The 27,260-nt window shown below is 29.6% G+C and overlaps 2 protein-coding genes and 1 non-coding gene across 5 annotated transcripts; 2 read left to right on the top strand and 1 right to left on the bottom strand.

Moving 5' to 3' along the window:
- Positions 1-1,304: 1,304 nt before the first annotated feature.
- On the bottom strand, positions 1,305-1,377 carry TRNAA-CGC. The gene has a single exon. It is a non-coding gene; the product is annotated as a tRNA-Ala (tRNA).
- Positions 1,378-2,462: 1,085 nt separating this feature from the next.
- On the top strand, positions 2,463-6,211 carry LOC117934001 (O-acyltransferase WSD1-like). Of its 2 annotated transcripts, none has more exons than XM_034855588.1 (7): positions 2,463-2,717; positions 4,223-4,795; positions 4,890-4,956; positions 5,055-5,167; positions 5,284-5,493; positions 5,680-5,817; positions 5,899-6,211. In XM_034855588.1, exons 1-7 carry the CDS (start codon positions 2,520-2,522, stop codon positions 6,070-6,072), a joined length of 1,473 nt encoding a protein of 490 aa, XP_034711479.1. In that variant the 5' UTR covers positions 2,463-2,519; the 3' UTR covers positions 6,073-6,211. The 2 variants fall into 2 exon arrangements, with proteins under 2 accessions (XP_034711479.1, XP_034711478.1); XM_034855587.1 differs by having other exon boundaries at positions 5,046-5,167.
- Positions 6,212-11,982: 5,771 nt separating this feature from the next.
- On the top strand, positions 11,983-16,490 carry LOC117934206 (protein BOBBER 1). Of its 2 annotated transcripts, XM_034855848.1 has the most exons (7): positions 11,983-12,443; positions 14,018-14,190; positions 14,328-14,376; positions 14,675-14,841; positions 15,452-15,535; positions 15,646-15,688; positions 16,212-16,490. In XM_034855848.1, the coding sequence occupies exons 1-6, from the start codon at positions 12,077-12,079 to the stop codon at positions 15,682-15,684; spliced, it is 879 nt and encodes a 292-aa protein (XP_034711739.1). In that variant the 5' UTR covers positions 11,983-12,076; the 3' UTR covers positions 15,685-15,688; positions 16,212-16,490. The 2 variants fall into 2 exon arrangements, with proteins under 2 accessions (XP_034711739.1, XP_034711738.1); XM_034855847.1 differs by lacking the exon at positions 16,212-16,490 and having other exon boundaries at positions 11,984-12,443; positions 15,646-15,956.
- Positions 16,491-27,260: the final 10,770 nt, after the last annotated feature.

Raw genomic sequence — 27,260 nt, 5'->3', positions numbered from 1 at the left:
AGATATCAAACCTAAATGTTTAGAGTATAATGCATGAACAAGATAGATAAATTGAAAAATTATAATCATATTATAAATAATAAATTCATTTATTATTACATCATGTCATGTTTTTAAAGATTCTATCTTAACATAGAAATGTCCAAGATGTTCCCATGAGCATCATTATTTATGAAAATATCTAAGGTGTCAAGTACAAAATGGAAAATGTGAGAAAACGAAGAATGTACAAGGTAGAATATAATTAGCTAGTTAAGGAATGTGTTTAATGCTAAAATTGAGCCTAAAATGATATTATTGCCCTCATTACCATGCAATGCATAGCATTAATTAATCTCTTTGGGGCAACAATCATGGTGGTGGATTGGAAGAAAATGGGATAAGAGAGACAAGTAGAACAAGAAGCTTCAGGTTTAAAGTATGTTTGGCAATGAGTCTCTTTAAGGGTTTTTTTGCTTTAGAGAATGTCTATGGTGCACTTGTTTGGGAAATATTATGAGTTGATACCTATGGGCTTGTTTTAGGCTTAGGCTTCTTTTTTCACATGTAGGCTTGCTTATTGATGTTTTGTTTATTGTGTCTGATGTGCTTTGTTTGTTTAGACTTGGTACTATGGAGTATTTTACTTAATTGTTGAGCATAAAATTTAATGTTAGGAGCTTGATATTTTGTTGTAGTAAATTTTGATAAAAGTTAGATAAATATTTAAGGCTTTTTTTTTCTTTTTCTTTTTTTCTTTTTTTTTTTTTTGTCTTTTTTTGCTTAGTTACATTATCGCAAATTTAGTTGTGGTGATATTTATTATATTTAGTGAGCAATATTTATACTATTTTTCTACAATTATTTGTCAAACCTGTATGCATTTTTCATATAAATTCCAATCCCCTTCAAAAATAAAAAATATCTTCTGATTCCAATTCCCTTTGGGATTTTTCAAATTTTAGTAGTAGGATTGAAATCAATAAAAACTTTTAACTCCAATCAAAAAGCATAGTTTTATGATGAGCAATATTTATGCTATTTTTCTACAATTATTTGAACCTATATATATTTTTCATATAAATTTCAATCCCCTATATATATATATATATATCTTCTGATTCCAATTCCATTCCCTTCGGATTTGTCAAGTTTTAGTGGTTGGATTGAAATAAATAAAAACTTTTAACTCCAATCAAAAAACATGGTGTTGAAAAACAAAAACAAAAATGAAAAACTTTTAACTCATAACAAAGCACTACTAGAAAATAAAAACATTGTTTTAGAAAATGGTTGTTAAACAAATAAAAGAAAAGCATAAAGCATGGAGGTGCAGGGAATCGAACCCTGTGCCTCTCGCATGCGAAGCGAGCGCTCTACCATATGAGCTACACCCCCACTCACATTATAAATAATTTATGTAATAATTAAGTATTAATAAAATCTATAGGTAACATTTCACAATAAAAGGATCAAGTAATTCATTTGAAAACATTAAGTCTATTTTGACTCATAAAAAGTTTGAGAGAAAATGCAAAAGAAAGAAAATAGATAGAAAAAAATAAAAGAAAAATAAAAACATATTTAAAGTTAATAAATTGTTTTTATATCCTACCTCAAATTCATTTCAATTATTTAACCCTTCTATATAAAAGAGCAAATAATTTAAAAACATATAAATTTCTCATTAATTTAAATTATATTTTACTTTCTTTCATATTTTCATAGTAAAACTAAACTTAAGAAAATTATTTTTTTAACATATTTTTTTCTTTTTATAGTATTTTCTAAGAATCAAACATAGCTCAAGGTTCTTTCGGATCTTACAAAAGTAGATAAAAATAATAAGAAAGTGACAAATGTTAGAGAAATAAAAAAAATAAAAATAACATAAATTAAATTTAATTCATTTTTCCAACATATTTTGCTTCAAATTTATTTTTCACCTTTTTCTTCTATGAAACAAGAAGGGAAGTATGTAAAAGTACATAAGCTTTTAAATAGTTTCTCTCATTCTTCAACATAAACTACATAGAAGACCTTGAAGTACTCTTTCCTAGTTTTTTTTTCTTTTTTTGAGTAATACTTCTTGTGATCTAAACCAAAAGTAAAATAATATGTCCAAAAAAAAAGGGTGGTGGGAACTTTGTACTGAACACTTTTATCCTCATTTTGATCTATTAAAATAAAATTTGAAGCTGAGAGGTTCATTCACAGCCAAAAGAGCCGATCAAGAACCCTACCAATCTTCTAAAGTTTGCCAAACTCCAATGGCATTTCACTAACCCCCACCATAAGACTCAATCAATGAGGCCCTCTAAAACCTCACCTACCAACACAGAGTATTGAACCAAACATTAAAACCCTGAGCCCCTGACAAGAGCCTTAAATTTAGATAAAGGATAAAAATCCCATCACTTCTCCCATTTAAAGAACCGTCCTGTATCGACTCATATTCTCATCAAACTAAGCACCCTGTTCAAACAAGGACCACCATACAAGGTGGAGGTGGTGGTGGTGGTGGTGGAGACGAGGCAAAGATGGGCAAGGCCATCAGCGGCGAGTCGATGGTCGAGGTGGAGGAGCCATTGAGTCCGGCGGCACGTTTGTTCCAAACGCGACAATTTAATTGCTACATTATAGCAATTATCGGGTGCAAAACCGTGTTTAACTCTCATGTCATCAAGGCGGGCTTGGAGCATACTTTGATTAAGCATCCTCGCTTTTCTAGCTTAATGGTAAGGTCTAAAAAATAGTTGTGTACAACATTTTGCATTTTTGCATACTTGGCTTTTGCCTTCATTGGCATTGTGATCAGCATATTAGGTTATCATACTCGTACCATGCATATAAAGTATAGGCAGATAGGTGTATGATTTCTGCTTTCAAAAAACATATTTTTTGTTTTTGAAAACAAGAAAAACAGCAAGACCCAAAAAGGAAATTTGCAAGTTCTTTACAAAAAAAAGATAAAAATGAAATCAAACCAGTCCTCAACACATACAGAAGACAAACACAAAAAAAGTAAATAAAAAAATTAGTCTATGATTTCATGTGAAGCAAGTTTGGGCATTAACTTATCACTTAAGAGTGTTTTTTCCACTGAATAAACAAAAACACTTTCACTAGATACCCTTTGGCTCCTTCACATTATTTGTGCTTTTTTGAGCGGTATGACCTTGAGGCATAGGGGGTTTCCACAAACGATAGGGTAAATGATTTAAAGCAACGGAAGGTGGTGACAATAGAGTCATTGACCCTGCAGGCAATCTGGGCCATAGCCATTTTTGGGTTTTGGATTGCTCTGCTGCTGCCTTAAATGGAGGCCATGTGTAGCAGTCAGTAGTACGTACGTACTGACACAATCTTTATTTAGCGTTTAGATTGAGAGAATTTTCATTAGATTTCATTAATTTTAAGTGATGCCAAGTGCTCAGCAAGATTCAATGCAAAAAACAATGATAAATAAATAAATGTGAATATTAATATGATATGTCACTCAATATATGAGAAAACAACTTACCAAAAGAAATTTAAAAAAGTCTTTTAGGGGTTAAATAGCTTTTCATGCTTAGGAAGTACATGATTTATTATTGTTTTTAAAACATTTTTGAAAATTAGTTTTTAATAACAGTTTTTAAAAATTATTTTTTAATATTTTATAAAACAAAAATGAAAAATCTATTTAAAAATTAAAATATTTCTGCTTTAAAAATAATTTTTATGTTTAGCGTTTTATTTTTGAATCATTTTATATATTTGTATAATTATTTTTTAAAAGATTTCAAAAAATAACTTAAAACAATTAAAAGATGTTTTTTAAAAACACCATATTTTTTGTTTTTGAAAACACCTTATTTTCTGTTTGTGAAAACAGAAAACAATTTTTTGGTTTTCGTGTTTAGTTTTTTTGTTCTTGAAAATAGTTACCAAATAGTAATTAAGTTTCTTTTCTTTTTGTTTGACATTTAAACTATTTTTTAGAATTGTTTTCAAAACAATTACCAAATAGATCTTTCCATTCCGAACTTAAAACACAATATCTTTTCTTCAACTCATGTCTTTCTAAAGATTTATTTATAACTTTAACTACTTAAAAATGAATTAAGCAAATTCCTCGTATCAAATTTATCAATCAACAATATTTTCCATCTTTTCAATAATAATATTTTTGTTTGGAAATTTATATATATATAATTACCACCTCTACTCACTTTATTATTTTTCATATGTATGAAAAAAGGTTGCTGATAAAATGGGTGGTGAGATGAGATGGATTCGGACCAAAGTAAATGTAGAAGATCATGTTATTATCCCAAACGTGGATCCAAACATGGGCTCACCGGACCAATTTATTGAGAACTACATATCAAATATGACGAAAACCTACCTAGATGACTCTAAGCCCTTATGGGATATTCACCTCCTCAATGTCAAGACCTCTGAGGCTGAATCTACTGCAATTTTTCGTATCCATCACTCGATTGGCGATGGCATGTCAATCATGTCGCTTGTCCTTGCTTGTACTCGAAAAACATCTGACCTGAACGCATTGCCTACTATTCCAACAAAGAAAAGGCAGCGATCAAGCAACTCAGGCAGATTCATCAGGTTGGTGTCATACATTTGGTTTGTGTTACAAGTGATATGTAACACATTGGTGGATGTTGTTATGTTCATTGCAACAAGTGCTTTTTTGAGGGACACTAGAACTCCACTCAAAGGTGCACCCGGGGTCGAGCTCAGCCCTAAGTGGTTCGTGCACAAGACGATCAGCTTGGACGATATAAAGCTAGTCAAGAACGCCATGGACTTGGTTCGTCTTTATATCATATCTTTATTTTTATGAGCTTATATGATAAAGAAGTTCAAACCCAATAATTTTTTTTTTTTTTTTATAATTTGTATAGACCATTAATGATGTAATCCTCGGAGTAACACAGGCAGGTCTTTCCCGATATCTCAACAGGCAATACGGTGAGTTTACTTTAGAAATGTGATTAACAAAATTCTCAAGATTTTAGTACCTTTTGGAGCACTTAATCACAATACTAATTCTTTTTAAGGTAGGACAGGTGAGGGTAATGCAGAAGAAGATGCAGCAAAGCAAAAGAGAAACAATCTTCCGAGAAAACTCCGATTCAGGGCAGCCCTTATCTTCAACATCAGGCCATCCATGGCCATTGAGGTGAATCATCTTCTGTGATTTCAACTATAAACAACTGGGAAAAAACTGGCTTATACTTCAAACCATGCCAAATTTTGCAGCAGTAGTACTCCCACCACTGACTGGTACTTTTACAGGCTTTGGCTGATATGATGGAGAGGAATTCCAAGACCAAATGGGGGAATTACATCGGTTACGCCCTCCTCCCCATCACCATTGCCCTACGCGATGACCCGTTGGACTATGTTCGCGAAGCTAAAGCCATGGTTGATCGAAAGAAACGTTCCCTTGAGGCCAAATGCACATTCCTAAGTGCCAAGTACATAGTAAACTTACTTGGAGCTAAGGTATTAACACACATTTTTGCAACAAAAGATTACTTGCTAAGTCCACACTTCTCTTGACCTCAAATCCAGCCTGCATAATTCAATAACACATTCAAGTACCGGTAAATGTAATGAATCCCGTGTTGTTTCAAATGCTTTCGAGCCGAATATCTTGCTACATAAACATTTTTCTCGCATGCTGAACAGGTAGCTGCTGCTATATCATACAGAGTCATCAGCAACACCACAATGTCCTTCTCAAACGTGGTTGGTCCGGTGGATGAAATTAGCTTTTACGGCCACCCCATGGCTTACCTTGCTCCCAGTGTTTACGGTCACCCTCATGTAAGCACTTGTATGGAGTATTAATGCCTATATATGATCTATGATTAAGGCCTAATAAGTGCTTTACTTCATTAATTGCAGGCATTGACAGTCCATTTTCAGAGCTATATGAATATGATGACTATCAGTTTAGCAGTGGACCGAGACGCAGTTCCTGATCCTCACCAGCTCTGCAATGATCTAGCGGAATCGCTGAAGCTCATTAAGGATGCTGTTGTGAAGAAAGGACTCGCTCAGGAGAGTGTCCAGCGGTGAGAAGGGACTTAGGTAGGCCCAGAAAACTAAACCAAAATTGACCAACATATAGTCATCCTTAATGGCCTTTATATGTGCTCCTATTGTAACATATACTTGAATATCGGATCAAAATGCCTAGAAATCCCCCTTATGATCATGTAGTTTCTGCAGATCAACATTGCTTATGAAGATTTCACTAACTAAAACCCGAAAAATAAGCGAAAAGGGAGTCGATCCTAACAGCCATTATCCTCGTATTGTCTCGATCCCGTTAATTATCTGCTCTTGTAATATTAAGCTACCAACTTTCTTAAAAGCATGCAAGATATAATGGTTGCTATGCTCATATTATACTCAAATTTTAGATCATTAGGTGCAGGCTAGATATAAGGTAATGTCCAAGAAATACCGAGAAATTTGATGACAGGATAGTTCACCAACAAACTGATTAGTCATTCTTCTTGGCCATGATGCTCAAAATCATTCTCAGATATTCGATCACTATATACTTGTATGCAAGGTAATCTCTAGAAAATGCCTAGAAAATACTCATTATGGTCAGGGTTGGTCAACAAAAACCAGTAATGAACACAAAAAATGAACCATTCTTAATGGACACCATGGGCATATTGCAAATTAATTCTGAAATTTATATGTTGGTATTGATGGACAATAATAAATAATCTAAACATGCTATAAAAACCATTAAATAGTAATTAGATCATAAACGGAATTATAGACAAATCGGAAAACATACCTCCCGTCATTGTCATTCTTCATGTTAAAATGTGTTTTGCTATTTTCGGGTTTCAAGTGTTTCTAAACCTTCGCAATCTCTACTTAGATGGTGTTTTGAAAAACTGAAAGAGATTGCAAGCTTAGGGAACCTTACCCATTAATGTTCTGCCTTGTTTTAAAGACTCTCTCCATCACCGAGTCTACCTGGAGCGTGCACAGAACATGGGTAGTGATGCGAACGTGGTTCCGAGCATGAATCCTCGTTCCTATTGATGGAATAATGTGGACCACATTCCGAATCACGTCTTTGGTTTATTACCGAAGATGCAGGAGAAATAAAATCTCAACAGGTATGCAAGGAAATGTCCAGCAAATGCCTAGAAAATCCCCATTATCTCTTAACCCTGAATCCTTCCCAGAAAAAAAGACGCCTCAACAAACAAGTCAACAACAATTTTAATGGCAACAATGCTCCTATTATACTTAAATTTCAGATCATTATACGCTGGTCTGGTATCAAATTTCTGGGAAATGACCAAGAAATCTTCATGTTCATGTAGTTTGTGAGCACTAACAGTGCTCATGACCGGAGTCAATCAAGACGACCCACGAACAAAAATCAGGTGTTTTTTTTTTTATCTGAAAGTGAATTAAGTGTTTTTATAATGTTTCAGTCAATATATTACCTCTCATATTAATCATATAGTTCGACAATGACGCGAAACTCTCCATAGCTAACACATATCTATATTCTTTAGAACAAAAAACAATTTCCTAATTCGAAAGCAGTTTTTTTGAGTATTTATTCTAAAAATAAATTGTTTTAGAAAAAATTTGAGTTGTTCTTTAGTATGTTTTGTATAATGTTTTAAGTAATAATTAAAAATATGAATAATATTTTAATAACTTTTATATTTTATATAAGTGTACATAATCATGAAGAATAAATCGATAACATAAGGACTTGTGTGATAATTGTTTTTTAAAACACTTCTTACAAACAGAAAACTATTATTTAATTTTTGTAAAATAAAAGTTTGTTTGAAAACTAAAATATTTTTAATCTATTTTTAATATTTTTAAATATATTTTAAAAATAATTTTTATATCTAATATTTTATTTTTAATCATTCTATATGTTTATATAATTATTTTTTAAAACAATTCTCGAAAACAAGTGAAAACAACATAAAATAACTAAAAAAGATGTTATTTGAAGACACCATATTTTATATTCTTAAAAACAAACAACAAAAAATAAAAAATAATTTTTTATTATCAAACAAATTTTCCTTCTTTTTTTTTGTTACGGGGAATAGAAAACTGGTTTTGGAAACAATTACCAAACAACCCTAATTTTTCATCCATAAGTTTCCAAATAGAATTCTATTTTTGAAAGCAACTCAAAATTATTTTCTAAAAAATCCTAAATCATTTTTTAAAGTAGTTATAAATAGAAATAATTAACAAACAATATATATGGAACATTATTAAATGATTTTAATTTTAAAGAATATAAAAAAGAAAAAAATTAGAGATTTTATGTAACAATTTCTAATTTAAGAACATGTTTAATAAGGTTTTTATTTTAAAAACACATTTCATAAATTTTTTATTAAATTTTTTTAAAATACCTATTCTAAAAAAACAGGTTATTTTTTAAGTTTAAGGTGTTTTTTTGAACTATTCTAAGAAAAAAAGTTAAAACTATGGAGGATATTTTGAAAAGTTTTATATTACATATGAGTATGTATTACCTTTATAAAGAATAAACAAACAAAAAAAATCATAACTTTATTCTTAAAAACAAATGAGAACTATTTTCAAAAATGGTTTTAAAAAAGTTATTTTTTGATAAATTTTCCAAGATGTTATCAAATAAAATGTGAAAATCTTTGTATCAAAGGGGTAACACCTGAACAGGGTGAATGGATAAAAATAAAAAAATTTAATTCATAAGTTGAAGTTATTTACTTAATTTAACTAAGAAAATGATTTAAGCCATTTTAAATCAATTGAATTATGCATGAGAATATGAATAAACAATAAAATTACAATCATATACAAAATAATCAATTTTACATAGGAAACTCTCACACTAACTGTGGAAATAAAAAAGTTAAAAAATTATGAGGTTTAAGGCCTCTAATCTAATAATCTACTATATGATATCAAAATATATAGATTTACCTAATATTTTTACCTTAAAACTTACTTTCTAGTACTTATGCTTTGATCCACGTCTAATGCTATAGTGAATTCACCTTAGCCTCAAAGACCTCAACCTCAAAGAGGATGCAGGTTTTTTCAACAGTTTAGAATTCAATTGGTAAATTTTTTGTTGAGAGTTTGGGAATGATAGGGCAAATTGGGTTGATTCTCTCTAATCATCTAACCCAAAAAAATGTATATATTTAGGTAGGGTATATATATAGGCCTAAAGGCCTAGAGGGTTGAAAATTGAATTTTCTTTTAAAAATAAATAAATAAATCAATTTTCCAAAATTTAATTAAAAAAATAATTTAAAAAAAATATCAGTTTCCTAAAAATTAATTAAGGAAATAATTTTCTTAAAAAAATGTCAACTTTCTAAAAATTAACTAAGAAAATAATTTTCTTAAAAAATAAAATATCAACTTTCTAAGAATGTGTTTGGTAGTAATTTTAAGAAGTATTTTTACTATTTTTTATGTTTGAAATATCAAAATTTTCAAGTATTAAAAATGTTAGAAACACTTCTTAAAATCACTATCAAACGCAGTTTAAAAATTAACTAAAAAAATGATTTTCTTAAAAAATAAAATCTCAAAATTATCAAAAATTAATTAAGACATTTTACCTCAATTTAAAACTTTAATCCAACCTTATCTTATTAAAAAAAACTAACTTGCTTTTAACAAATCTTTTCAAACTTACCTATAAAAATCAGATTAAATGAACAACAACCTCATATCTTTAATGGAAAATAAGTCACTATAAATCTTATATGTTAGAATAAAAGGAAACAAAATTGCCCATAAAAGTATCTTAACCAAATGTATTTTAATATTTATGAATGAAAAAACCAAAAGTTAGTAATATTTTTTAATTTTAGTATTTTTTTTTTAAAGGAATTAGTATTTGGAAAAAATAAAAATACTTTTAGCCATGAAGTTTTCACATTTAATCGTATTCAATTTCACTCTTTCTTGAACTTTTTAAAACAATCCAAGAGTTAGATAGGGATAAATGGGAAAAGTGGGTTTTAACTCATTAATATTTTCTTATATGGAAAAAAGCTTCTCAATTTTTTTAAATTAATATTATCTTTATTTATTACAAAATAATTTAAAATACATACACTTTTTAATAAGTCATATAATTATTCCCTAAAATAATTTTTTTACTTGTCATGTCATCAACAACAATTAACAATTAGACTCCTTCATGTAAATGTTTCTCTTTCTTTTAAATATGTTTTTTTATTATTATTTGAATTTTTTTTTTCTCTAAAAACAAACACCCCTAGGAAAAGTTGAAATTTTTCTTTTTCTCCATAAACAAGCATCTCATAGCAACTCTCATAGTATATATGAGGTAGTTTGAAGAGTATGGATATTAGAAGTAGTGAAACCCTTGTGGATTGGAGATGAGTTTGAGTTTTATCGAGAATAAGATTTATGGTTTTTCCTATGGTCTCTTTCCAATGTTTTTTTATTAGGACAAGTTGAGGTGAATTTCAAAGACTTTAGTTGTTTGGGGCATTTTATTTGTTTTTAACTTCATCTTCAATTCAATCGATGAAGGGTAATATATTGTTGTTTTTAAAAGGTAAATAAATTTGAGTTACCTATCGAATATTTGTTGATGGAGAGAAGGAAAGAAAAGAAATTCCTACCAAGTTGTTTGTTTTTGGAAAAAAAAAAAAAAAAAAAAACTCAGTTGATGATCATAATAGTAATAATAATAATAAATATTTCTAAAAGGAATAAAAACATTTACATGAATGAGTCCAATTAGTAATCGGTGTTGATGACATGACAAGTAAAAATGACATTTTATGAAATAAGTATATGAAATAATTATATGACTCATTAAAAGATGTATATATTTTAAATTATTTTTAAATAAATGAAGATAATATTAATTTTAAAATTTTGAGATTTTTTTTCATATATTTTCATATTAGTGAGTCAAAACCCACTTTCCTTGTGATAAAATATAAACATAAGAAAATAAAACAAAAAAGAAAGACATTAATTTTTAGTGGAAATTAATATTTCATTATATTTTTAGTTTTAAAATTTTTTTTATGTATTAGTTATATTTTTAATTGTTATTTTATTTATAAAAAAATTTAATTAGATGTAGAAAATATATATATATATATATATCAAAGATTAGAAAATAAGTCAAGAGAAAGAGATTAAGAGTGAGTTTTGCGATGATGTTAAGAAGTGATACTAATATTTCTAATATTGGAAAGATAAAAAATTTAAGTGTTAACAATGTTAAAAACAATTCCTAGAATATCTATCAAACATACTCTAATTTTTAGTTAGAATTAATATTTTATTTTTATATATTTAATTTTTAAGTATTTTTTTTAATATCTTTATCTTTATTTTCTTACATTAATTTAAAAATTAACAAAAACTATTACAATGGCATATACAGTGTAATTTATGTGACATTAACTATTTTATTTTTATTTTTTTTCATAATTTGTAATCTTGAATTATTTATTTGATTTATTTGAATGTGTGGATTTCATCTTATTATTTATTTATTTTATTTTATATTTTTTTCTCCGTTCCTCACTATTACTATTTTTAGGTTATTAAGAGTGCGTTTGATAATAATTTCAAAAAATATTTTTAACACTTAAATGCTAAAAAATTTTAAGTATTAAAAAAGTTAGAAACACTTCTTAAAATTACTATTAAACAGATTCTTAAATTGTATTTGATAATAATTTTATAAAGTATTTTTAATTTTTTTAACATTTAATTTTAATTTTTTAAGTATTAAAATGACTAAAAACACTTTTTAAAATCATTAGTAAACACACTCTAAATTATTTTTGTATAATCTTATCTTATTTTTTATTTAAAAAAAAAGGAAAAAAAAAAAAAAAACAACCTTAGTATCACCTGTTTGATATAACAACTAACAAGATCTAGGACATAGTAGCGAACTGTAGAAGTTTCTATGTGTATATATACACTGAAATCTTGCTTCCGAAGTAAGTTTCCAATCTCACAAGAACCCTAACCCTAACTCTTACTCTGTTAGTGTTGAATCATGGCGATAATTTCCGAATACCAGGAGGAGGAAAGACCTCCGTCTACATCCACATTCAATGGAACTCTCGATCATTCGAATCCGCTGGAGTTTCTGAGGTCGGCGTTCCTGTTTGTTTCTCGGGAAACCGATTTCTTCAAGAGGGAGGCAGCGGAGAAGGAGGTGGCGATGCTGGCGAGGGGGATCAAGGAGGAGGAGAGGAAGAAGAAGGCGGAGGAGAGGGACCTGGAGGATAAGGGAAAGGCGGAGAAGCGGCTGAAGGAGACTAAGGTGGAGCCTGAGAAGAAGGCGGAGAAGGCGGAGAAGGCGGAGAAGGCGAAAGAGAAGGTGGAGGATTTGAAGGCAGAGGAGAAGGAGGGAACGCAAGGTATATGTATCAATTTTTTCTCTTTTTCTCTGTGCTTTCTTTAGTTTAGCAAGAAAAATAAATTTTTTTCCTTTTTGAATCTAGAAGATAGAAGATTGACTCAACTATGACAGTTTTTGTGATGTTTTGTATTCAGTGTTGTATGTGGTGAAATTTCTTTTTGTTCAGAAATTGCAAGAGACTGTTCTGACACAAGAATAATTGTAATTGTGCTGAAATTTCTTCTTTTTCTTGTACAAGTTTTTTAAGAAGTTGTGTCCTAGTTTTTCTGGGATGAGAGAACCTACAAAGAACAAAGATCGATTTTTTGTAATCTAGAGAATGCTAAATGGGGATAAATGATTGGACCTGAGGTCTAACTTAGATTAACTTTAAAAATTCGTTATTGAAATGTTTTCGTTTTGTTTAAATAACTGCAGTTTACGAGATGTCGTTTTTCTTAGATAGAGTTTAGATAAATTCAATTTATGGGAGAATATCGTGGAACTCAACGGCAAATAAGCTAGAATCCTAGTAGAAGCTATAATCTTGAAAGAAAAGGGGTGATGTTTTGCTTGATAATGGGGAAATTATTGTAGGTTTTATATATGAGGAGGGCGTTGGAAGCAAAGGAATCAAAAGAACAATTGATTTTAATGTTGGTGAAGGATGTGATGTTCTTGAGATTTTGTGGTTTTTTTTTTTTAATTATTATTATTGTTTTTGTTTGTGGTTATTTTGTTTTGATGGGATCTTGTTTTGGTTGGTACCTATGGGAAGCACCATCCAAAAATGATTTGGAAACAAGGGAAGGTTTTCATAATTTGTTTTGTTATTCAGATTTGTGCTTTTTTTACAAGTATCTCAAGAATTCATCTCTACTCTGTTTAGTTGCTTTAGTTGCTTTTGAATTTGAAATAAAGAAAAGAAATCAAAATTTTGAATTTTATGTTTTTCATTATTTAAGAGGTTTCTTTGGTTTGAGAGCTGAGAGAAAAATGGAGTTTCTTATGATGAATGAGGATTACAAGGGTCCTTGAGTCCTGGTTCAAGTAGTGAAGGGTTGGGGAGGGTTTGTGGGAGGTTCCAAGTCCCAATGGGGATGAAAATTTACCTATCAAAAAATAAAGAAAAGAAAAGAAAAAATAAATGAGGATTGGAAGGAAAACTTTTGAGGTTTGTTCTTGGATGTCTACCTTTTATGTTCAGAATACCTATCCAAAAAAATGTTCAAAATGGTCTTAAAGTTGGTTCTTGCTCTTTTTTGTTCATGTGTATAATTCTGCTCACCAATTTCTTCATATACTTGGAACATATTTGTGTGTGTGGAGGTGGGGGGGGTTTGGGTTGGGTTACCGGGTTGGTTGGGGGGAGGACCATCAATTTGAGCTGGATATTAAACTATGTCTGCTAAAGTTTGTGATGACCTATGGGTTTGAGGTGCAACTGTTTTTTTGAAATCTGCATTAAATGTGAACTGTTAAAAAGACAATGTTTTTTCTTTCTATCCTTTCTTATCCGCACAAACACCATTACTTTTTGCATCACTCTTATTTTGTTTCCTTTTTCCTGTTTTTATTTAAATATGTAAGCAGTTCCAAATAAAGGGAACGGCCTTGATCTGGAGAAGTATTCCTGGATGCAGACACTGCAAGAGGTTACTGTTACTGTGCCAGTCCCTCCTGGAACCAAATCAAGGTTTATAGTATGTGACATAAAGAAGAATCATTTGAAGGTTGGGCTTAAGGGCCACCCTCCAATAATTGATGTGAGTTTCGGTCGCTTATTTCTTCAAGTCTAGTAATATTTCCTAGGGCCCTATTATTATAACTTTTTTTTCATTTCTTACTCTGCTGCATTTGGATGGTTTTCATCTCTGATTATGTGTTCGCAAAATGCTTGCAGGGAGAACTCTCTAAGCCTATCAAGCCTGATGATTGCTTTTGGAGCTTAGGTATGTTATACACTGATGTATATGCAAGTTGAACAATGACTGAATTTACATATTAAGACATGTAAATCATAGATAATAGCTGATAACAACATTTGCGAAGTTTATAGTAGTTCCCAGAAAACATCCAATAAATCAAGTGGATGGGGAATCATTTTAGTGCTGTGTTTAGTGTGTGCTAATGGAGTTCCATTACAATTACAAATATCACATATTCTTTGGTTGATACTTAGCCAAGAGCTAGGATGTAGCATTGAAGTTTTCAATTGTTTTAATTCAGAAACTTGCTTTTTGTGCTTAGAGGATCAGAAATCCGTCTCTATCCTGTTGACCAAGCATAACCAAATGGAGTGGTGGAAATCTTTGGTGAAAGGCGATCCTGAAATTGATACCCAGAAAGTTGAACCAGAGAACAGCAAGCTGTCTGACCTTGATCCAGAAACCCGCCAAACTGTGGAAAAGATGATGGTAATGCACTGATGCCTTGTGTCTTTCCACTCGGTTAAATCATGATTATTTCCTCTTTGCTTTTATTCATAAATGAACTCGGCCTCCTCAAGTCTCTTTTATTTAACTGAATCTGTTAATTATACAAAGCCAGGTTTAGTTACCTATGAATACCTGTTAAATTTAGCCTTTAGATATATGGTCAAGGATTTACCTTCTTTTTTTCCATGCAACCTTTCGGCTTTAAGGAAACTTTAACTCCAGAATAAGCAGTTTTCAAATTGCACTGCTGGTCTCTTATTCCTACTTGTGATCATATTCAGTCATGAAGACGGTTTTTCCTATGCTATTCCAGTTTAGCTTTTCGTTAGGTTATGTTTGGTTTCTGAAAAATTTGAGGGAAAATATGAGGGAAAGAAAATGGAGAAGAAAGTGAAAAAAAAAAATTAAAATCAATAAATTATTTTTATATATTACTTCAATTTCATTCTACTTATTTTGTATTTTTTAAAGTATAGATCAAGTATGAGAAAATAAATTTCTTTTATTATTTTTTATCTTTCCTTGGTACGTCTGAAAACCAAACATTCTCTCGACTTGTGGTTACTGACCCTGCTCACTCTTTGAGCAGTTTGACCAGAGACAGAAAACTATGGGACTTCCAACAAGCGACGAGATGCAGAAACAGGAGATTCTAAAGAAGTTCATGGCTGAGGTGACGACTGACTCTTTTTTCTCCAATCTATTTATCTGATTCCCCTGTTGATCACATGCCAGCCATACCCGTTGCCTAACCGATTCTTTTTCTTCTTTGCATCCTTGCAGCATCCGGAGATGGACTTTTCCAGGGCAAAGATTTCATAAACAGGTAAGTGTCAATTAGCATCTCTTTGTGGATGAACATCATGTGGAAGTCCCTTTTTTCATATGGTAGAACATTGTTCATATGGGCTTGTGAATTCTCAAAAGGATTACATAATTTACTTTTCTTTTTTTTGTTTTGTTTTAATATGGGATGTTTTCTTTGTCTATGAAGAACCGGTCTGATTTGGTTTCTTCACCTAAGTTGGGTGAAGAGGAATGCTAAATTAATTTGATCTTAATTTCTAATTCTCCTTTATGCATGGAGCAACAAATGTCCATGTGTTCATTTCTATTTTTCTAAGTACGAACTCATGTTGAAATCAGCAGCCATAGATGGTTTCATAGCCCAGATTTCGTAAGTTATTGGATGCTGCAGCCAGGTGGATTTGTTTCGTTCATTATTTTTGTTTTTAAAATTAGAAACTTCTGTATAAAGGAAAATATAATATTTTGTAGAAAAGAAATATAGATTTATTTTATATCTTCAAAAATCACTTTGCAAATTAAAGACCTCAATTTTTTTTCAGGTCGAGAGTCGGGTTTGGGTTGAATGAGTTGGGCTTGGGCTTGGGTTGAATTGAGTGAGTTATACAGCTTGTGGGCTATAGGGATTATGGCTTTTTGGGCTTATGGGCTGGGCCTGGTTGAGTTATCCCACTCTTTCAGCTTAGAAGATGGATTGGACTTAAAGCAAGCTAAGAAGAATGAGATATACCCAGGTTTGTAGGCTTGATCTCATAGAGAGTAATTTTAGTATTATCGTTTTAAGCTTAAATGATGAAGCATGAGAAACAATTTAAAATTAACTATACGGCTTACAATTTATCCGAACTCATTTCAAGTTTTCAAAAGTCATATTGAATTTTTCGAGTTTTCTTTAAATTTTGAATAATCAATATCTTTAACCGTATTTGTAATAATCATCAAAACTCGATTAGGAGAATTGTTAAATTAATATATTTTATTAATGACCAGATGGAAGTAAGCTTGCGGTTGACAATATTTCTATTCTAAATACTTTTAATGAAAAACTTTCTTTAAAAGTGTATGATCACCAATTACGTTCTCTTGTTAGAAACATTATAATTATTTTTAAATTTTATCAAATATTTAATTTTTTTAAAATATTATTTTATATTAAAAATATTTTTTTAAAATACTGCCACACGGGGGACAAGGTGTAAGTGGAGTTATCGTTACATTTTTCTTTTTTTCTTTTCCCATGCTCGCTATTGATATTTTCATTGTATTAAAAAGTAGTAATAAAATAAAAAAAACCCACACTCTTGGTTAGCATCAATGGGACAAATCCAACTCAAAAGTGAAATTATCTTCCCCAAATTATTTACCCATGACTTCTATACAACATCTCCTTGTCGACACCCTATTCCCCATAGAATATGCCTCCAAAAGGGGCATCAATAATTTGTTGTGTGCCATAAGCCAATAACTATAGCCCTTCTCGAAGCTATTATGATGGCCCAAGGCCAGGCCACTTGCGAACTTGAAGTTGACCCAGGGTCAAGCCCTTATTCCAATCATACCTACCTTGAGGCCCTAAGTCACATATAATATGATGGCTCTAGAATCATAGACATCCCCACAAACTTCCCTTTAAATAAAGGCAAAATCACAATAAAAAAATAGGCCCTATATTTTGTCCTCCATAGGCTAAGGGGCTGTTTGGCCCAAGCCGTTTTAGGGGTGTCTCCTTGGTGGGAATCCATCAACCCAATAATGAGTGTGTGAATGACAAATCTCACCTTCACTGTCACTTCCCAAATGTGTCCTGAACAGCACCCCACATAGGGACACGTGCCCTAGAAATTGTCAGTTGGGTCAGCCTCAAATTCTCTTTTCATAGAAAAGTTTATGGGCCCCTTTCATTTTCGGAACCAACGCTCCACTGTTCTCTTCCATGGCATGTCACAATCCCATACTGCTAAGCTAGAAAATGACCTAATTTTTGGTTGGGGATAGAAAGTGGTTTGGAATTGTTTGATAGAATTATTTTTTAAAAAATTTATTTGATATTTTAGAAAATAAAAGTTTTTTTCTATTTTTAATATTTTAAAATATTTTTTAAAAACAATTTTTACCAGTCATACTTTATTTTAAATTATTTTCTATACTAATATAATTATTTTTTTCCCTTTTTTTTTGTTTTTTTGGGCATAAAGGTGTTCAAGTTGAAATTGTATTTTCAATATAATCATTGCAAATGTAATAAGGTTATGTTGACGAATTTTAGAGTGTTACGTCATGTATTTGGTTCTAAAAAATTGTCAAATCTAAGGAAGTTCAACATCTTCGATTCTTCTTATATTGCTCTTAACCTTTTTCTTTTTCTTTTTTTCTTTTTTTCTTTTTTTTTTGTGATAACTAGAAGTTCTACCAAAGATATGAAAAGTTGATTTTAAGTTTTGATTTTTATTCATTCTAACTTGTGAATAATTGAAAATAACAACTGTAGTCCATATACTTTTTTTTCTCTCTCACGTAACTCCAAATCATAAAAAGAGTTAAATATAATAATAACAAACTCATTATGCAACAGGGACAACTCGACTCTCGCAAGTTTGACAAAAAGCTCAACCTGGATACCTCTGTATGATACAATAATATTGATTGAGACTTCACACTCCAATAATAACTACTTTAAAAAAAAATATAAATAAAAAAACACAAAGTAATTAATCATAAAACCGATAGAACTATTTCATCCAAATTTTTTATTAACAATAATTGCATTAAAAAAAAAAAAGAAGCAATCAATCATAAAACTTCACCCAATTATCCGACCGGCAATTTCTGAGCTTCATAGAAGTTAAAATTGGATGGATTCTTGTGGCTATGATTCTATGAATGACCCTAAGGTCACTTTCAATTTCATTGGATTGTAGACATTTGAGCTAGTGTGATCAAGTGTGGAGGTGGTTTTCTTACCAAATGGCCAAAACCCAATTGGGAAAAGTTGTCCTAGAATGAGTGAGGTTCATTGCATTATTAAATTATTGTCGCAATTTTGTTGTCATTTTCAATCTTTTCTAGGAAAAAGATCACCAATAAGGACAGAAATAGGGTGATTTGGTGTTTTGTTTTTGTAGGGATTTTAGTATTTAAGTTTTTGCAAGTTGAATTTTAGGGCACTTCAATCCCAATGAATTGGCATAAATTATTGCCATTTTCAACTCTTTCCTCTTGTACACTAGAGATAGTTGCAAATGACATATGTCTATAATTTATGAGGTGCTTCATGAAATCATTGGGAGAAAAATAAAATAAATAAATACATAAAAATTGAGGAAAATTAATATTACCCATTTTTTCAAATTCATTTATTTTTTCTCCAACATAAAAAAAATAAAATAAAAATGAAAATTTATAAATTTTTAAAATATTTTTTTATCATATTTCTTTTCTTTTTTTCTTTTTTTCTTTTTTTTTTTCAAATTTTCCTTGATGAATCACATAGGATAGTGGATACCTCCCCTTTCTTCATAATTTTTTATATTAGAATGATTTTTTGGACACCCTTGAGTTTAAATTTTTTATATTGTGAATTTATTATTATTATTATTTAAAAGGAACTTAAAAAATATAGACACAAGAATATTATATCTTTTGGCTTTGCCCAACAAGTCCAAGACAAGGAAAGTGACTTCAACAAACCCTAATCTTTTTAGCACAAATTCAAAGGAGTGCGTGCTAGGTGGGTCATTTTCAACCCTTTTTCATTTTCATAAATTCAATACAAAAAAATACAAAAAAAAAAAAAAAAAACACTTGTCACATTCACAAAATTCCAAATGGCATGGGACATTTTCTCTCAAGGATTATTCTCCATGTAGGGCACCCTACTCCACAAGGCATTTTTTTGGCCTTTGTGACATGCCCTAAAATGGACTTGAGACTTTGCATCTTCAATTTTCCATGGATGACATGTAAAATCATATTCTTCGTCCAAGTCCACCTCACCATCCCCACCCCACTTAGAGACTCCATTCATGACGTGTGCAATGCCACTTGAGCCGAGAAAAGCACAGTATATGCCAAGACGTCGAAGTTTTTGCACGCTTAATTGAATTATTGTCGACTAATCAAAATAATTAAGTTATAAGAAAGAAGACGTATAAGATTTTGACTCTTTTTTATAAAATAAATAAATATATCACCCCAAAAAAACCAATATATATATATATTCGATATGTATTTATTTTCAAAAACAGTTTTTAAAAATTATTTTTTGAATCTTGTAAAACAAAATTTTATTTAAAAACTTAAAATATTTTTAAATATATTTTGAAGATAATTTTCATTTCTAATATTTCTTAAAATAATTCTCAAAACATAAGTAAAAACAATATAAAATAACTAAAAAGAAATTATTTAAATATATCTTTCTTTTTATTTTTAAGAATAAAAAATAAAAAATAGTTTATATTTTTTTTTTTGAAAAAAAAAATCGTTTTTAATAACAATTTCTAAACCCGACCCATTTTCATAACATAATCATTGGAAATTTAGAAAGAAAAAATATTAAGGAACACTATAGAAACACGTGGCATTTAGACAATATGGGTCATATCAATTCCTAGTACTTCCATTGAGGCCACTCAAAATTTCATTCATGGGAGAGTGATCATACAATTAGCAAACTTACTAAATTTATTTTCTATGATTGAAAATCAAGAGTGATGTGAACAATTATTAAAGAGTTGAAATTATTTCCACATTATTACTTAAATTTTGTCTTATTTGATTCAATACTTCCTCTACACGTGCCGACGCGTGGCCCCAACCAAATTATAATTCCCATTATACCTTTCTTTTCTTGAAAGTAAATTATAGTTATCATTTCTATTTTGAAGAGTAGGTTTGTACTTTTTTTTTTAATACGAGTTATATATTCAAGCGTAGAATTTTTTTTGTTTTTTTTGAAGTAAATTAGAATCATAATTTCCGTTTTAACGAGCAGATTTATAAAATAATAATACAATTCGTATGCATTAAAATAAACTATCTTTTTAGTTGATTAATCATATAATGACTCGTACCCAATTGTACAGTTATTATCAAAATCCTCATTGTCCGTTTCTAAACCCTAAAAGGGTTTTATAGCGTTAAATCACGTTAAAAAGATTAAAAAGAGTTCATATTTATGACTTTATAGTTCTAAATTTTTTTTCTTTTACCTATTATAGGATATTACAAACATCTTCTCATAAACATTATGACTTTGTTGTATCCTTTGAGATCATGAAACCAAAAAATGAAACAAACCCCCACATCAAAGTTGATGGAAATCGTCTTTAATATTATTTATAATTACTCACATCCAATCATATAAATATTATCCTATTTGAATCTTCAATGAGTTTTTACAACTTTAAAATAGGTATATAAAATTAAAAAAAACTCATACTTTTATAATTTTAATAACTTTTTTCGATATACGATATCAGACATCATAAAATATATACATGTATATAATAATTATGTTGTTTTAACCTATTATATTAACTTTTTTGTCGTTTTCTTAATCGAACATGATTTTTTTATTATTAAATGATAGTGAAATGAAATTACATACAAGAAATGTAACTATTAAATTCTTTTTTTTTTTTTCTAATTAAGTTTATGATTTGAAATACTCATCATGATAATTATGATTAACTTGAATTTATGTGGGTTTTTCCGTCTTTTTTTTTTCTTTTTTCCTTTTTTCCTTTTTTGGGGTTTCTTGGCTCATTGAACTTCACATCTTGGGGCCATCTCCACTTAAAACGATATCAATTTTAGAATTACTTTTGTCAATGTCAACCAGTTAGAAGCCACTCTCAAACCCTCCCTTTCACATCACTTCATGTAAGGCTCCATAAGAATCCAAAAAGTTTCTTGAAGTTTTGGCCATGAAAGGGCCAATGAGGGACCCATGTCCCAAAGCAAGTCCATTCCAATTCATCTCCAAGTTAAAGATGACTATGAGACAATCCCATCCAGCTGTTTTTATTTTTCTCTATTTAATTTTTGGCTTTGTTTCTGTGTGCTTCTTTGGCATCTTTTCCATTTTCCCTTCAATTCTCATCCCCTTACTCTACTTTCAAGCCCCCCCTCCCCCCCAAAAGGCCAAAATTTCCCCATACACTAAAAGAATTACAAATAAAATTAAAATAGAATTTTTTTTTTAAAAAAAAAAACCAAATAGTATGGAAAATTTGAGAAACTTAAAGAAATGTCTATTTAATTCAAGACCTATATGAAGTGGAATGGGCCAAATGAGGGTAAGAAGGGCACATTCTTTTGAATAAAGAAGTGGGCACTTTTTTTTTCTTTATTTCTTTTTCTTTTTTAATAATAGTAATAATAATAATAAAAAGGCCATTTGGATGCCAAGCCCATAAAGGAATGACTTGATTCACTCCATCTCTTATATTATATTGTGAGAAATTTTAGGTCATGCACCCACCAAATGTGACAACCAAATTATGCCAAATGGAAGCATCCCATTGGATGAAATGTTGACACAAAATATCAATTCATGTCTCTAAAAAGTCCATGGAGGTTCCATTCATTGAGGTTCCAAATGGTCCTTTTTTTTTTGTCAATTTTTTTCCTCCTAAATTTTCTTTTTCCTAATGTGGGAATTTAAGGTTGTATGCATTGTTCAATAAGCCAATCCCAAAGTGACCATTCTTCATTACTCATTGCCCAAAAGTGGGCAATGGGCATATACCCTATTCTTTCTTTCTTAAGGGTCAGTTGAAATTCCCTTCATGCCTTGCTTTTTACCCACTTTACAGCCCATCTCCATATTCCTCCCATTCATTTTCTTTCAAACTTGAAAGCTATTTGACCTTACCATAATTAAATCATTTTTATAGTAAGATCCTTAGAGCTTAGTGGGCTTGACTATTTAGGGCAACATTTCACATTCCTCCTGAGACATTGACTGGATTCAAAATATGTCACACCATTTTTCAGAATCTAAGCCCAAAATTGTAGTGGTAAAGTCTAACACATTTCTTTTATTTTGGGTATTTTAGTAGTATTTATTTTTAGTTTTATTCTCAAATATTTTGTTTAGATACAAAATATTAAAAACTTTTATATTAAGTCTGAAGTCTGAAACCTGAAGTCTGAATGAAACTTTTGAACCAAATTTAAACTTATTCAAGCTTTCAATTGAACAAAAAAAAAAAAAGAAGAAAAAAACCCATTAATGAAAATATTAAAATAGAATTAACTTAACCAACAATTAGTTGAAATTTAGTCATTTTAATTTTTTTGATAATTTTTTGGTTTATGGGCTTTTTCAATTGAAAAAAAAAAGGTTTTAATTTATATATGGTAAAATATTTTTATTAATTTTCAATCAGTATTTTTCCAATATTTGAATTGAATCATCTACACTAAAATTTCTCAAAAATGTAACTAGTAAGTATCCCATAATTCCAATTCCAAATGAGACTTATTCTTTTACTTTATGCTTTGAGTTTGAGAAAACGACAAAGTTTGGATGTAGTGTGACACTTTATAAATATTAATTTTTATAATCCAAATTGCTATTGTGGAGGAATAGGCCTCACCACATTGAAAGAGAATTTGAATAATTTGATCAAATTGGAAGACAGAATCTTTCTTTGTTTCACAGCTCTTATTTATTTATTTATTTTTTGAGAGAAAATTAAAAAATAGTTTCAAAATAATACATTCTATAACTAGCTTACATCTTGCATGACGTATGCCATGCATGGCATTCTTTATATAGGAAGAACATATTATATGGAAAATATCTCATTAATTTAAAATCTCAATAATTATTTGAATTTGAAAACAATTATAAAATCTTATCCATTGAGATTTTCATTTTTGTAATTTTGTTGAAAACCTAAAAATAAATAATATTTTAAAGATTTATAAATTTAAATTATGTCTTGAAGTTGGGTCTGAGTGTCCAAGTGGGGTTGACTAGATCCGATTCGACAAAAGAGAGAGATAGAGAAAAAGTTTTTAGAAGTTGAAATTGTCCTTATATAATAATTAAAAAAAATAGATATTTCTCCCTCACTCTCTCTAAAAAAAGGTTGAAAGAACACGTTTTTACAAGAAAGTTTTTTCTCTTAAATTTTATTATTTTTTTCCTGTAAATAAGAAGTTTAAGACATTTGTGCTGTGAAATAAAATAATTCTAAAATTTTTATAGTTCCATTCAGAGAATTCATTAATGAGGCAACCAATTTGGATTTCAAACATTTCAGAAAGTAACTCGAAACCTTTTTTCTGGCATTATAATAGCCTTGTAAACGGGTAGAGTGAAACACCATAAAAATTTAAATAATTTAATTTAAAAATTTTAAAATATAATTCACCCAATCACTTCTAGAATACTAATACCCATATATGAAATATCTGATATAATTTAATTAATTTGACCTCCCAAAAATACATCCATAAAATGAGGGTGTATGATCCCTCTCATAACTTGGCAAATCTCAATCACTAACTTTAATTATGAGATTAGGTTGAGGTACTATCATATATTATTTCTTAAGCAATTTAGAGAAAAAATGTCCTTTGAGAATGTTCAAATCATATCCCCATATTCTATTAAATTGTAGTATGCAAAGTAGACCAAATTTCCTCCTAAGGTGAAGGCATAACCAGATCCTATTCAAAGAATAACAACAAAACAATAATAATTTATTAATTCTACCTAACACAAATTTAATAAGATAGGGAAATCGTTATCTCACAATTTATTTAATTTTTTTTTATGTCGCTATCTTAGAGTACACAAAATATCTATAAGGGTTAAATGGAAAGTTAAACTTTTAAAACCTCTACAGCTATAAATTTCATCCATTAAATATAGTAAATAAGTCAAATCGATTGTGAAATCATTGTCTATTTTTTTACAACACTATCCTATAATATCCTATCATATAATAATATCTAAAGTTGTTGGATTATAAAATTTGAATAGATCTTGTTGCACTATGTAAGATCTAGTTGGTGGTAGGGGTTTAATAGCCTGATGTTCTTGAAAAAAAATATTTATTGAATGATGAGTTTGGGTCAATTGTATTTTTAACTTTTTTACGATTTAAGGTTTCATTTTAAAGAAAAAAAAAATAAAGTATGAATAGTTTTCAACCGTATAACTCTTCTACTTCACTTGATTAATAGATTATTGAGTGTTGATATGCTTCATGAATGTAAAGATCAAATTGATGATCAAATCACGTTAAAAATCTCACTTTTTTTTTTCTATTCATGTGTGTGGTTTAGTTAAAAAAGTTAAAATATTTTTACAACTAATGTGAGATATCACAATCACAGTCCATGTAGATATATTGCTTTCGTCATGTCCTATAAAATTCCAAAACCAATAAGATAGACATCCTTTACGGGATCAAACAAATTCCCACAATAGGGTCATGGATTAACTGCTAGGTAGATATGATGTTTGATTAACATCCTTTGTGAGACCAAATAAACTCTTACATTGAAGTTAAAATTGACTTTAATATTATTTGTAATGATTTACTTCTAAGCATTCGTCATGTCCTATAAAATTCTAGAACCAATAAGATAGACATCCTTTACAGGATCAAACAAATTCCCACAATAGGGTCATGAATTAACTGCTAGGTAGATAGAATGTTTGATTAACATCCTTTGTGAGACCAAATAAACTCTTATATTGAAGTTAAAATTGACTTTAATATTATTTGTAATGATTTACTTCTAAGCATATGAATATTATCTACTTCAAACACAGAAAGTGTTTACTACTTTAAAATGCATTGACAATGGTTAAGAGAAGCTTATACAAATATGGTGTCCGAAACGTTTTCCTTATTCACTGTGAGGTATTACAAAAAATCTAAATATAAATCAATAAATATGATAAACAAGATATTTTAAGTCGTGTTTAGAGTTCATAATATGGTTGATTGAAAGTTTCTTTCGTTATATCAATATTTTTTATCAGTATAAATTACGAATTTTATTCTTTCGCGTGTCAAAATCTTTCAATGGGTTATAATATCAATCTTGAAGATATTGGCCAACATAGTTTGATTTGAGAAATATTAAACTCCTAAACAACCTATACAAATTTTTATTCAAACACTAATGATTCTAGATAAGTCTAGTGGAATCATGGGACAATACCATTTAGACAACCTTTATCTTTCTTGGTGGGTATTAAACTATAGGTTATAATAAGAAACATATTGCCATTGGTCAATACACTTTCTTTAAAACCTTGTTTTCCTTTTTCTCTCTCTTTTCATCATTGAAAAGATTTGTATTTTAATGGGTTGGTAGTATTGCTTTACTAAACTTATATTTTGGACTAAATAATACATATATTTTAATTGAGATCAATGCATGCTTAAACTTATAGTATAATTTCATGATAGGTTATCAAAGCTTTATCAAATTTAGAGCAAAATAAATTTTTGTTATTTCACTTTGAGAAAAAATGCAAAAGAAAAATGGCTAAAAACAGTAATTTAGTATATGGATTTTATGCCTTTAATTATTTTTTGTAGTAATTTTTTTTAACTTGCATGGCATTGTGACTTTGCTCTTCAACAATTGTTAGTTAAAATAAACTTATTGCTATCACCTCTACACTACTTTGGTCAACTTTAATGATTATGAAGATATTAATCTTAATTTTTTTTAAATGTAAGATAATAGTGATAATAATCATAATTTGAATGGAACTAACGAGAAGAAAATGATGAAAAAATATTTTTTTTGATCTTAAACATTAAACTAATAATAAAATAATAAGCATGCTCTTTTTTATTTTATTTTTTTCGATATTGTATTTCGAATTGACACCTAATCGATAAGAAAATATTATATAATTATTATAAGATAAGATAATAATATGCTAGAGTCATATCATCTAAACCATTATCCATCTTAAGTATGCACTTACCAATAATATTAACGTTTATACTACAATATCATCATTGTTGCATTTAGGAGTGACATTTGTTTTAGTTAATAATAAAACACTACATGTCTTAGAAGCACGAGGTGATAATACCTGGATGTCTTATCACTTGCACCACCATTCTTACTCACTCAATGCTACATGCTTGCAACCATATTGGTGGCTATTGCTAGCACTATCTGATCCCTACTTCGATGACATTGTTATCTTCAACCCAATTCATGATGGAATATTTATAGTATATAGCATAAATGTCTCAAGGGTTATCTGGGGTGGGGTGAAAATTTTTGCTCTATAAGAAGGTCTTAAGTTGCACCATTACTCAGCTCCTCTAAACAAGATGTACAAGAATACTTTCTAAGTCATTTGGACTTTAACTTAGTTCTGGTTTTTTGTTTTTTTCCTGTTTATTTTGTTCTACCAAAAAGACATAACTTTCATTTTCCAACTATGGAGTTAAAATAATCAAATAATGCAACAAAAATCCTTTCCCATTTCACATTTCACCAAGTCATCTCTCAAATATGACCAAATTACTTTCTACCAATCAAACTACTTTCACTTTGGTCAAGCCAGCTTGATGAAATTCCACCCTATC

This window comes from Vitis riparia, chromosome 16, assembly GCF_004353265.1.
Source record: "Vitis riparia cultivar Riparia Gloire de Montpellier isolate 1030 chromosome 16, EGFV_Vit.rip_1.0, whole genome shotgun sequence".
Lineage (NCBI taxonomy): Eukaryota > Viridiplantae > Streptophyta > Magnoliopsida > Vitales > Vitaceae > Vitis > Vitis riparia.
This window is presented reverse-complemented; position numbering and strand designations above follow the sequence as displayed.

Bases quoted from the DNA above. Each gene is read 5' to 3' on its own strand.
- LOC117934001 (XM_034855587.1), top strand. From the start codon at position 2,520: ATGGGCAAGGCCATCAGCGGCGAGTCGATGGTCGAGGTGGAGGAGCCA. The intron at 4,796-4,889 runs GTTCGTCTTTAT...TAATTTGTATAG, and splicing joins TCAAGAACGCCATGGACTTG to ACCATTAATGATGTAATCCT. The intron at 5,818-5,898 runs GTAAGCACTTGT...CATTAATTGCAG, and splicing joins GTGTTTACGGTCACCCTCAT to GCATTGACAGTCCATTTTCA.
- LOC117934206 (XM_034855848.1), top strand. From the start codon at position 12,077: ATGGCGATAATTTCCGAATACCAGGAGGAGGAAAGACCTCCGTCTACA. The intron at 14,377-14,674 runs GTATGTTATACA...TTTTGTGCTTAG, and splicing joins TGATTGCTTTTGGAGCTTAG to AGGATCAGAAATCCGTCTCT. The intron at 14,842-15,451 runs GTAATGCACTGA...CTCTTTGAGCAG, and splicing joins AAACTGTGGAAAAGATGATG to TTTGACCAGAGACAGAAAAC.